This window comes from Pelobates fuscus, chromosome 5, assembly GCF_036172605.1.
Source record: "Pelobates fuscus isolate aPelFus1 chromosome 5, aPelFus1.pri, whole genome shotgun sequence".
Classification (NCBI taxonomy): domain Eukaryota; kingdom Metazoa; phylum Chordata; class Amphibia; order Anura; family Pelobatidae; genus Pelobates; species Pelobates fuscus.
In genome coordinates this window covers 46,569,119-46,582,586 of record NC_086321.1, presented here as the reverse complement: position 1 = coordinate 46,582,586, position 13,468 = coordinate 46,569,119, and the positions used below count along the sequence as shown (strand labels likewise).

General features: G+C 45.1%; 1 protein-coding gene across 1 annotated transcript in view; it reads left to right on the top strand.

Annotated features, from left to right (window-relative positions):
* Positions 1-7,094: 7,094 nt before the first annotated feature.
* UBE2R2 (ubiquitin conjugating enzyme E2 R2) overlaps positions 7,095-13,468 on the top strand; it is a 32,312-nt gene continuing 25,938 nt past the window's right edge. Inside the window, exons 1-2 of the mRNA XM_063453821.1 lie at positions 7,095-7,273; positions 7,944-9,072. Of these exons, the coding sequence (XP_063309891.1) occupies positions 8,896-9,072 (177 nt within the window). The 5' untranslated portion in view covers positions 7,095-7,273; positions 7,944-8,895. The remainder of the gene's footprint in view (positions 7,274-7,943; positions 9,073-13,468) is intronic.

Below are 13,468 nucleotides of genomic sequence, written 5' to 3'. Positions count from 1 at the left end.
CATGATAAGACTGCACAATCATATAACTAAATATAGCATAATGGGCTTCTACGTATAATTTTGTTTTATTTTGGTTTTCAGCCCTTACATACACATATTTGTTAAATATAGAGAATACTAAAAATCCCCTTTAAGTGAACGTAATGATTGGCTGAGCCGCGTCCTGGTTTGTTGTGAGCTATGCTGACAAGAAAAAACGCATACAAATACTGATGACTGTGTTGACTGTAACTATGACATTACATTTCCAATTAGAGGCATAATAATGTTATTAGAAAAACAAATGAACTGTTTAAGGTTACTGATTTAAAAAAAATTGAGGAAAGACAGTCATATTAGGAAATACTGTAGTTTACAAATACATTTATTACACACTAAATGTTACCATGTTAAAATGAAATGTAAAGAAAAAAATGGCATTAAGATTTTTGTTTTACCTTGGCTATTCTGTGAATACATTTAGATATTTTTTTTTGTAAACTCACTTTTTAGTTTAGAGTGTGTACATTGTGTCTGCTCTTTCTCAACAGAATGCCTCCACAGAATGGCTTTGTCCTGGTTGCATGTACACAGCAGGTAAGGCAGGTTTGTGACTGATGCAGTGATTCATACTTCAGTCGACACACACACACACACACACACACATAGACACACACAAGTTGATTCATCTAATAAAAGTTGGATTTATGCTATAGGGAGGGTTTGTTTCTATTCAGTCTCTCGATCTATAATAATTGCAGTATCAGTTGGCGTGTTGTTTGGGCGGTTTGTTTATTTTTAGACTCTAAAAAGTGCTTGAAGTCTAAAGGCAGCAAACATGACTTTAACTTAATTCTGGAGCTCAGTTACTTGGCACCATCTTCCTTAAATGACCCCGGACACTGCAGCCGCAGCCTACACAAGCACACTCCTACACACATGCGCATGCACCCATTCAGATGCAGAAATACAAACACACACATGCATAGTCTCATACATACAGTGAACAAACCTAAACATCCATTTACACAGATACAGTACATGCTTACATTGAGTGCATCCACCAACATACTCTCATACACACACACACACACACACACATCTTCAGTGTATATATCTATAAACATTGAGATTTATGTAAAAACACTGAACTTCAGAGTCCTATAGTGATGCTGGATGCGGGTCGACAAAAAGCATAAAATATCCAAATGATAGCCCTCCCAGGGACTTCTTGCTGAGATAAAGTAAAACTTGCACAAAAGTATCAATGTTTCAGTTTTAACAAAAAACTTTAATCAGGACAATACACAAATGTATATAATGCATAATCGTTCAGTACTATATACAGTCTCACATATACACATACATACATATATAAATAATAATACAGTCCATGCATTCATGCAAACATATACATGCACACACAGAAACATATATACATATATAATGCACATTTGCACAACCACGCAACCTGAGTTCATCACCAAAGGATTCAACCAGCCCTCTTCCTCTTCATTTTTTTAAAGATGTAATCTACATTTGCTGTCAGTAATTTCTCACTTTATCATTGTACACCAAAACACCCCTTAACTTCCTCCTTCCAGCCATCAAACCCCACCTAACAATTTGTTCCTTTCAAGGCTACGTGCAGTCATGTGGCCTCTTACTTATAATCCTGGGGAAGATGTACTGACACATCACAATTCAGTGACACAGACTGACCTGTCGGAAAACACACACATTATATATACCATGTGCCATTTTACCTTACCCTCTCATTCCCCTCATTTTTCTACCTACTCTGACAATATTTTTTCTCTTTTATCCTGTCTTTTCCCTTTCTTCGACTTCTTTGTCCTTGAAGTGTCCAATTTCCCCTGTGTACCATATCTATGCAGCCTCTGTACGTTTCTAGACCATTTCATGGGAGCCTTATTTGTCGCAAAGTTTCTCGTTCCTCCTTCGCTTTGTGGTTTTTCTTTGACCTTTAAATCTTGTGGTCATGTTCCCCATTTTGTCTTTTCCTTGCCTGCTCTGTCATTCTTCTGACCCCATTTGCCCTCTGTCTCCTATCCTTGTACTATAGTACATACAATCTCCCTGTGATAGACTGAGTATATCAAATGACAGACACTCTTAGCCTATCCTTGGCCACTCAGCAAAACCTTTCTCATACACCAGTATCAACTTCAGGGTTAAACCGATGGAAAACAGTTTAAAGTCTGAAGGAAAGACTGCACCCATACATTTCAGGCACCATAACAACTTCAATGAACTGAAGTTATAATGGGGTGACAGTATTCTTTTAACCATATTAAAAAAAAAAAAACAACCCTATGTCCCACCCTATCCAATCCTTAACACTAATATGTTCTAGAAGTCATATTATGATATCAAACAACAGCTAGGTATAAAATCTGGAAGTAGGGTGTGTGGGCCTATGGGAGTATGACAGTAATGCCACTCACATAGTTGTCAATGGCCAGAATGTACTGTCCTGTCTAAAAGATGGTTGGGGCACCCAATAGAGGTCTTGGATAATTGCAGTGAAAGCAGAGTATCTGGGGCCAACTAGGCTGCTATACGATGAGGAGAACGTATAATGTGGCGGTGTTAGTAAGTAACTGCAGGATGAGATTAGATATTGATGTCTATGCAGTTATAGGAAGCAGAGTTTGAATGCCCCATCATGCTGTAGAGGTCATGCTGATGAAAGTTGCATGAATAAATTATATCATACCTTGCAACTCCAGCTGTATGCATCTGTCAAACTCATATATCATCGGTGTACTGTGAGTTGGATCTGTGAGATTTTTATGCAAAAAGGAGGCCACTCATTTATACTTTCCCTCAAGCCAAAAGTTGTCAGTCCTCTTCTCGGTAAGTTTAAAGGTAGAGGATTGGTTGCAAGTACACTTTAAGCACCATAACCACTGCAGGAGTGCCCTGGCGCCTCCCTCCTCCTCCTCATGTAAGTAGTCAAGCTGTTTTAGAACCGTTTGACTTCTTACTTGGGGTCCGCTTGGCAGCGCTCCCCACCACGACAACGTCCGACTGAGAGCAGAAAGCCCCAGGGGTAGCTCCTTGGCTGAGAGCATCAGCTGGGTTTAGTTTAGACAGAGAACTCTGCCAGAAATAAAGGAGGCAAAGATAAGAAGTCAAACTGTTCTAAAACATTTGACTACTTTACAATGGTGTGCTTAGACAACCCTGGTACCATAACCACTACTGCACTGTAGTGGTTTTGGTGCTTGAAGTATTCCATTGAAAGAACACTATAGCGTTAGGAATACAAGCATGTATTCCTAATGCTATAATGTCCTTCTCACTGTTTAGATTAGAGAGACCCCTAAATCAAGTTAATAAAAGGGGAGCACTGAGGATTAGAAGAGCACGCGCAGTGAGAGCTGCATTCCTCCAATTGAATGGTCCCTATGAGAAGCATTCAGAGGAGGTGATATGTGAGAACCAAGTGTGACTTGATTCTCACAATGGAAGCGTCTCTAGTGGCTGTCAGTAAGACATTCACTAGAGGTATGTTACCCCTGCAGTGTAAACATTGGCATATTTACTAAATGGCAGTGTTTCACATTGCAGGGCTAAAATGACAGGGGCACTGCAGCAAGACCACATCACTGAAGTGAAATGTTCTGGATAGCTATAGCGTCTGTTTAAGGTAAGGTTAGGGGGAGATTTGTAGCACATGGAGCAATTATTATTATCATTTCTATAGCGCCAACATATTCCACAGTGCTTTACAATTATAAAATGCGGATCTTTGACGACAAGTAATTTACATCTGGAATATAACAGAGACAAACTGTGAATTAAAGAGTTACTCCAAACAAAAACACTGCTTATTGGTATTGTTGCTGGGCTGGTCCAACCACTCCCATTTGGGAGAAAAAAGAAAGAAAATAAAGTTAAACTCACCCTAACCCACAGCCGACGTCACACTTATATGTGACTATAGATAGAATAGCACGCAGAATAAGACAATTTTATAAACCTTAGTGGCAGAATGTTCACTTCCCTGAGGGGGAGTATACAGCCTCAGGTATACACTGAATATAGCAGTGAGTGTCCACTCCCCTGAGAATGGGTATACAGCCTGAGCTATACACTGAATATAGCAGTGAGTGCTCACTCCCCTGAGGGTGGGTATACGGCCTGAGTGCTCACTCCCCTAAGGGTGGGTATACAGCCTGAGCTATACACTGAATATAGCAGTGAGTGCTCACTCCCCTGAGGGTGGGTATACGGCCTGAGTGCTCACTCCCCTAAGGGTGGGTATACAGCCTGAGCTATACACTGAATATAGCAGTGAGCGCTCACTTCCCTAAGGGTGGGTATACAGCCTGAGCTATACAATGAATATAGCAGTGAGTGCTCACTCCCCTGAGGGTGGGTATCCAGCCTGAGCTATACAGTTGATATATAGCAGTGAGTGCTCACTCCCCTGAGGGTGGGTATCCAGCCTGAGCTATACAGTTGATATATAGCAGTGAGTGCTCACTCCCCTGAGGGTGGGTATCCAGCCTGAGCTATACAGTTGATATATAGCAGTGAGTGCTCACTTCCCTAAGGGTGGGTATCCAGCCTGAGCTATACAGTTGATATATAGCAGTGAGTGCTCACTCCCCTGAGGGTGGGTATCCAGCCTGAGGCATACAGTTGATATATAGTAGTGAATGCTCACTCCCCTGAGGGTGGGTATCCAGCCTGAGCCATACAGTTGATATATAGCAGTGAGTGCTCACTCCCCTGAGGGTGGGTATCCAGCCTGAGCTATACAGTTGATATATAGCAGTGAGTGCTCACTCCCCTGAGGGTGGGTATCCAGCCTGAGCTATACAGTTGATATATAGCAGTGAGTGCTCACTCCCCTGAGGGTGGGTATCCAGCCTGAGCTATACAGTTGATATATAGCAGTGAGTGCTCACTTCCCTAAGGGTGGGTATCCAGCCTGAGCTATACAGTTGATATATAGCAGTGAGTGCTCACTCCCCTGAGGGTGGGTATCCAGCCTGAGGCATACAGTTGATATATAGTAGTGAATGCTCACTCCCCTGAGGGTGGGTATCCAGCCTGAGCCATACAGTTGATATATAGCAGTGAGTGCTCACTCCCCTGAGTGTGAGCAGAGTAGATCACAGATATAGATACCAGGTGAGTCTATAGTGACTGGCTCACACTGAGCATACTGAATATAGCAGCACAGTGTGAGCTCACTCCCCTGAGGGTGAGCAGAGTAGATCACAGATATAGATACCAGGTGAGTCTATAGTGACTGGCTCACACTGAGCATACTGAATATAGCAGCACAGTGTGAGCTCACTCCCCTGAGGGTGAGTGTAAACAGATTGAATCGCACTGAGCCTCCCCCTCCCTCCCTGACTGGGCGGGGCCGTGATGTCACCGCGCTCGTGACGTCACAAAAGGAACTGGCAGGTCCCCGCTCAGGTCCAGCTGGGAGCGAAGACACGGAGCCAGCGAGTCCCCACCGACCCCCCCACAGCCCCCCCACACAGCACTGACAGCGCCGGGCAGGAGTCCCCGGGAGCCGGGCCTGATCACTGAGTGCGTCCTGCAACACCCAGGCCATCATCCCCTCACCCACCGGGCGCAGGACCGGGACTGCTCCACCTTGTATGGGCACATAGAGGCCGCTCTCAGCGAGGGACAACAGGCTCAGCAGGGTCCCTAAATAGAGACACACAGGACCCCCAGAGACACACAGAGAGACACACACAGGGCCCCCAGAGAGAGAGAGAGACACACACACACACACACAGGGCCCCCAGAGAGAGAGAGAGAGAGAGAGAGCAGCTTCACAGGACCCCCAGAGAGAGAGAGACACACAGGGCCCCCAGAGAGACACAGAGAGACACACACAGGGCCCCCAGAGAGAGAGAGAGAGAGACACACACACACACAGGGCCCCCAGAGAGAGAGAGAGAGAGAGACACACACACACACACACACACACAGGGCCCCCAGAGAGAGAGAGAGAGAGAGAGAGAGAGAGCAGCTTCACAGGACCCCCAGAGAGAGAAAGAGAGAGAGAGAGAGAGCAGCTTCACAGGACCCCCAGAGAGAGAAAGAGAGAGAGAGACACACAGGGCACCCAGAGAGAGAGAGAGAGAGAGAGAGACACACAGGGCACCCAGAGAGAGAGAGAAAGAGAGAGAGAGACACACAGGGCACCCAGAGAGAGAGAGAGAGAGAGAGAGACACACAGGGCACCCAGAGAGAGAGAGAGAGACACACACAGGGCACCCAGAGAGAGAGACACACAGGGCACCCAGAGAGAGAGACACACAGGGCACCCAGAGAGAGAGAGACACACAGGGCCCCCAGAGAGAGAGAGACACACACACACACAGGGCCCCCACACAGAGAGAGAGAGCAGCTTCACAGGACCCCTAGAGAGAGAGAGAGAGACACACACACGACCCCCAGAGAGAGAGAGAGAGACACACGACCCCCAGAGAGAGAGAGAGAGAGAGAGACACACACACACACACACACACACACACACACACACACACACACAGGGCCCCCAGAGAGCAGTTTCACAGGGCCCCCAGAGAGCAGTTTCACAGGGCCCCGAGAGAAAGCAGTTTCACAGGGCCCCGAGAGAAAGCAGTTTCACAGGGCCCCGAGAGAAAGCAGTTTCACAGGGCCCCGAGAGAAAGCAGTTTCACAGGGCCCCGAGAGAAAGCAGTTTCACAGGGCCCCGAGAGAGAGCAGTTTCACAGGGCCCCGAGAGAGAGCAGTTTCACAGGGCCCCGAGAGAGAGAGAGCAGTTTCACAGGGCCCCCAGAGAGAGAGAGAGAGAGCAGTTTCACAGGGCCCCCAGAGAGAGAGAGAGAGCAGTTTCACAGGGCCCCCAGAGAGAGAGAGCAGTTTCACAGGGCCCCCAGAGAGAGAGAGAGAGAGAGAGCAGTTTCACAGGGCCCCCAGAGAGAGAGAGAGAGAGAGAGAGAGAGCAGTTTCACAGGGCCCCCAGAGAGAGAGAGAGAGAGAGAGAGGGAGAGCAGTTTCACAGGGCCCCCAGAGAGAGAGAGGGAGAGCAGTTTCACAGGGCCCCCAGAGAGAGAGAGAGAGAGAGAGAGAGCAGTTTCACAGGGCCCCCAGAGAGAGAGAGAGCAGTTTCACAGGGCCCCCAGAGAGAGAGAGAGAGAGAGCAGTTTCACAGGGCCCCCAGAGAGAGAGAGAGAGCAGTTTCACAGGGCCCCCAGAGAGAGAGAGAGAGAGCAGTTTCACAGGGCCCCCAGAGAGAGAGAGAGCAGTTTCACAGGGCCCCCAGAGAGAGAGAGCAGTTTCACAGGGCCCCCAGAGAGAGAGAGCAGTTTCACAGGGCCCCCAGAGAGAGAGAGAGAGCAGTTTCACAGGGCCCCCAGAGAGTGAGAGAGAGCAGTTTCACAGGGCCCCCAGAGAGTGAGAGCAGTTTCACAGGGCCCCCAGATAGTGAGAGCAGTTTCACAGGGCCCCCAGATAGTGAGAGCAGTTTCACAGGGCCCCCAGAGAGTGAGAGCAGTTTCACAGGGCCCCCAGAGAGTGAGAGCAGTTTCACAGGGCCCCCAGAGAGTGAGAGAGAGAGAGAGGGCAGTTTCACAGGGCCCCCAGAGAGAGAGAGCAGTTTCACAGGGCCCCCAGAGAGAGAGAGAGAGAGAGAGAGAGAGAGCAGTTTCACAGGGCCCCCAGAGAGAGAGAGAGAGAGAGCAGTTTCACAGGGCCCCCAGAGAGAGAGAGAGAGAGAGAGCAGTTTCACAGGGCCCCCAGAGAGAGAGAGAGAGAGAGAGAGCAGTTTCACAGGGCCCCCAGAGAGAGAGAGAGAGAGCAGTTTCACAGGGCCCCCAGAGAGAGAGAGAGAGCAGTTTCACAGGGCCCCCAGAGAGAGAGAGAGAGCAGTTTCACAGGGCCCCCAGAGAGAGAGAGAGAGAGAGAGAGAGAGAGAGAGCAGCTTCACAGGGCCCCCAGAGAGAGAGAGCAGCTTCACAGGGCCCCCAGAGAGAGAGAGAGAGAGAGAGAGAGAGCGCAGCTTCACAGGGCCCCCAGAGAGAGAGAGAGCAGCTTCACAGGGCCCCCAGAGAGAGAGAGAGAGAGAGAGAGAGAGAGAGCGGCTTCACAGGACAGGGCCCCCAGAGAGAGACCAGCCTCACCAAGGATATTCTGACCAGGGCACGAGAGAGGTAGTACATCCTAACCAGGAAGCCACCCTCACATGGGTCCCCAGGAGACACAGAACTGTAGTCAAATCCTCTCCTGAAACCTTGGGAGATAGGTCACAGCCCTAATAGTTAGAACTGAACAATACCAGAAAGTGCCACAGAGTGTGCACTCACCTGGTTCCTCCAAATAAAGGCTACTGGGAGTGGACTCCTAGGTTACAGAAAGAAAAGGAACTGAGGATTTATTTACCAGCTTCCTCTTAGAAGTGCAAGTGTCCACACACCTGGGGTCATTGAGGGTCTAGTTACTAGGGTTTCTGATTTAAAAGGTCTTTATAGGTTTTCCACCAAGCTGTAATTTGCTCACAGGGCCATCGGAGAGAAGACTTTATAAAAGACTTTATGGTCCTTTAATAATTAAAAAAGATATATCACTATGACTCTCTAAAGTGACTATCTAGATAAGTGCAGTACTGGAGAAAGAATCTTGTCGGTCCCTGATGCCCTGGAAATTACCTTGTACTCTGAACTAGTACTGATTTTATTTTATTTTTTTCCCCACACCTAATTTGTTTTGTTTACATCCCAGTTTGTAATTTGAAGACAAAAAGTCATTCCTGCTGTACGTACAGCCACTCCAAAGCAGTTCTTGATTTAGTATATTGGAACAAAATACTATCTTCCACCTACCTTTCCCCACCTGGTGTGTCTTAGCTGTTGTGCGTCTCTGTAGCCCACCATGGCCCAGAAACAGATGACAAGCTCTCAGAAGGCACTGATGTTGGAACTGAAGTCCCTACAAGAGGAGCCAGTTGAGGGTTTCCGTATCACACTGGTGGATGAGAGTGACCTTTACAACTGGGAAGTGGCTATCTTCGGACCCCCCAATACTCTTTATGAAGGGGGATATTTTAAAGTAAGTCTGTTTGCAGGTATGTACAATGGAATAGTAGAGATAGGTGTATGGTTCTAATTTTCCAGAAAGGGGGAAAAAAATAGGAATGTTATGGTTATCGCAGGCTGAACACAGGAGTTTTGAACGAATAGCTTTAAATCACACTATTTGCAGCATGTGGGATCAAGTTCTCGAGCACTTTTGGTCTAAAATAAGTCATTTTGTTTACTGCATCATTCATATAACAAGTTCTAGAACTAACCAGTAGCTGGACCATATTCAAGAACCTCATAGCCACATTCATTTATATGGATTAGTACAGCCAAGAAAGTGTGGGGTATATAAATGACAGTTCACAAATGTCATTATTTTGATTCACAAAATTTAGAAAAAACATGAACAAGTGCAGCTAGAATACTTGATGCACGACGTTGTAGTGTCGCCTATTTCATTATTTTTTTTTTTCTTTCCAAATTTTGTCTGTAAACCAAACCATTGAGGAGCTCTAGTGCTTTGAGATCAATTTGTCTGCATAGAAGTGTATTTTATTTATTTTTGGTACTGAAGTATCCTAATCTCAGCATCTTTCTACTTCAATATTTTGTCGTTTGGCATTGTTCATAATAAATCCCCTCCAGATTTTCGAAAAAATTCAATTTCTGAAGACTGGCAAATTTAAAGTGGTGGAGATAAAGAGATACAGTGAAACTGAACACTTTTCTATTGAGTGGCAAAAAGATGCCATAAATAAACTGCATCTATAAGAATTGGCTTAATTTAAACTGATGGTTAGAGCGCAAAAGAAGTAGCAGATGAACAAAACCAACAGATTTACTAAATTCAGCAAAAATTATACGGAAAAGTGTGGGCAACACATTCTTTAATCCCTTCTATCTATTGTCTGTTGGTTTTCTTACTCCTGGACATTGTGCATTCATTCTTTTAATAGCATTGTTTGGCCTCTGAAGTGATTTACAGGGTTGTTAACTAAAGAGAGAACTGGTGAAGTCCGCTTCTGTAGGGTGCACTGCAGAAACCAGTGCGTGATTCTTTGCCTGGCACTTTCCTACATCAGGCTACCATCCAGATTTAATTCCCTGATGTCCTGCATCTGGGGGCATTTGGGAAGTGTCCTGGGCAGCACAGCATCCTATGCAAGGAGCTCTTCAGCTACAATCCCTGCATGGTCCTGAGGGCAGACCAGTGGGCGCTACTGGTAGAAACTGTCTTCCTTTTTAAAGGATTACTTAAGGCACAGTGACCACTTTAGTGATTTGAAGTGCTATTGGTTCCTGGAGTTACGAAACGCTGCCCATACTAGATGGAATGCCTTGCCTGACGGAGATGTAGTCTCTGGCCGGGACATTAGCCAGCCCAGAGTAAGAATTCTGAGCTGGCTAATGTAAATTCCGTTTGATCTATGCACAAAGTTGCATTCATTGGCTGAGAGTGATCAGCTGACGCTCTTCGCCAATGGATTGCTAGAGGTATCTGGCATCTGCAGTTCTGTAAAAGCCAGGTGCACATTACCAGCCATGAAAGGCCCTCCCTACTTACCCAGGAAACAGGGCCTGGATACTCCTACAATCACAACCACAACACTGGGCTGTAGTGATTATGATACGTGTGTGTGTGTGTGTGTGTGTGTGTGTGTGTGTGTGTGTAATTCTTTAGGACAGTTGTGTATTTAATTTTGGCAGGTTCAAATTGCAATTTCAAACTTTCTGTTTACTAAAATGTATGAAGTAAACATTTTATTGTGCCTTTTAATGTTGCTGTAAAGCAGAGGCATGTAACAGTATATCTCCAACTGTTGTAGGAACACATCTCCAGTGATGCTTTGCCTTTGAGTTTGTTTGGGGCGGTCTAGTTCTACAAAATCCTGGGATCCACCTTTTGGTTAGCTGCTACTGTAAATGCTGTTTTTTTTAATCTGGAGTATCAGAAAGTAGGATTGCTACTCAAGCAATTTTTGCTGACTTTGCAAATTAAAGGCAATCTGTCGAACTCGCACGAGAGTACAGCATCGTGTACAGGTCGAAGGAGGATCCCACAAGCCCCCCCAAAAAATCTGCCAATTTATACATTTGCTAGCACAATGTGTAGATGAAATTTCAGGAACTTTCCAAAGAGACTGGGTGTTTTTTGGGGGTGCCTTTTTTTTTTTTTTTTTTTTTTTTTTTTTTTTTTTAGCCCCTTAAGGACACATGACGTGTGTGACACGTCATGATTCCCTTTTATTCCAGAAGTTTGGTCCTTAAGGGGTTAAACAATGTCCGTAATCACCAGTTGTGTGTACATTACAGCTGTCTTTGTGTGTGTGTGTGTATGTATGTATGTGTATATGTGTGTGTGTATGTGTATGTATGTGTGTATATATATATATATAATTATTTTACACACGCACATAGAAACTTTTAATCCATGCTTGGAATTTTAACCTTGTGACATTGTCCTTATTGTCACCTAATTCTTCAGCAGCTCTGATTCCCGATGTCTTTTCCTTTTCTGTAACCGAATGTTTGCCTTGGTTCCCTTATACAGACATTGGTATGCGACTGCGAGAGACCGGAGTATTCCATCTCCTGTGTGTAAATGTTCTAGGTGTGTTGACATAAAGGCTTTGGACAATTCGTACAGTTTGTAAACAGTAACAAAAGATTACCAGTCCACACAGTTTTATATACTGAGAACACCTTATAGTTCTTTAGTTGGATTGCATGTAAAACTTCTCTATTCAGTATGTTAAACATAAAAAAATTGGCACATTTTACATTAAAAATTAAACGCAAACCATAAAATTGGATTAGAAAAATTGTTGGGAAAAGGAAATCTAAATATTGGGTAATGGCAGGAGGAAAAAGAAAGAGGCCACATAGATCCACAGGAGGTTAGAGGCAAAGTGGTTACAGATGTAACAAAAGCTGGTATTTGAATAAAGAATGGTTCTAAGAAATTCACAAAATTATCTAAGGTGACTATAATACTGTTGTTTTAGGAGAAGGTTGTAAGAATGTGGAGGGGAGATAGTAGCAAGACTCATTTGGAGATATACGAAAAGACGTAGGGTGTTTTTCAGAGATAACAGAAAATTGTAAACAGAAAAGTTTATTTACTAAAATAAGAATTCAAAGTCAATTTCAAATCTAGAGGACACTGGGCAAAGCGATCAGGTGCAGGATACTGGGGTTCCTGACACCATCACAGCTTCAAGAAAGGTATTATGGTGCCCAAATTGTTCCTTAACATTTATTGTTCCTCAATAAATTTGCTTGGAATCTAGGAACCAGCTAAAAAACAAAGTTAGGTCCCTAAGTTCTGGTGTCTACAGCCTGTCCCTGCGGGCTTTTAAAATGTAAACACTGCCTCTTCGGAGAGAAAAGGCAGTGTTTACATAGTTGCCTTTTAACACCTCTAATGAAAGTCACTCAGACGACCACTAGAGATGATTCCTGCATTTAGCGTCTCCACGCTGGCACTCACTGTTCACCCTAAGAGATGCATCGATTCAAAGCCTGTCTATGAGGAGATGCTGACTCACTCATGCGCAATTGCCTCCCAGTGCTTTCATATGGGAAAGCATTGGCTTGACTGAGATCAAGATTATCTCCGCCATGGAGGTGGGTAGAGCAAGACCGACAAAGTGTGGTGGAAAAAAACACTTTTCCCATGCAATTGGAACGGGGCAGATCACCTAAACGCATTAATACTAATATACACTCACACATTGTTGGGTGTGTGTGTGGTTTCTTTAAAAACATTTTATTTATTTTAAACTTGTCTACCCAGCCTCCCTACTTTTAGGAGAGCTGGAGTGGTTCCTTTCCCTGAGGTCCAGTGTGGCAGCTGTGATCCTGCAACCTTTGAACTCTTCTTGCTCTGCTCCCTTGCGCACTGTTTAGTGATGCCGCAGTGATCTCATATCCTGGCATCACAGCAGGGCGCACGAGGGAGCAGTGCAAGAAGATCTCGAAGATAGCCGCTTCTGCCTTCACGCTCCCTCCATGCTTCCTCGGCTGAACAGGTTGACAAACATGCAGGCGCCGGGACAAAATGCTTTTAGCAACCTGGCGCCTGGGATTTTTCAGCGCCTGCCTTATGGTTGAAATGGACAAGCTGGAAATATTGTTATGCTGTCATATCGGCTACTGTGACCTTAAATTTGAAATTCACTTTGAATTCTCACTGCTCTTGGCATGTACATACGGTGTATTTGGGTAGCAGTGTTTGGATTTTGTTTATGGTAACAGTGGAGTAGTGCGGATGATCAACAAGAATAGATTTACAATAATACAGCTTGGTAAAGATAAGCGAATCAGTGGGGAGCAGCTGGATATTATGAGTTTTAAAGAAGTTGAAATTTGCAGATGGGGATAATGGAGGCTATGAGGGAAAAATCAGAGATGCACTTTGGGGG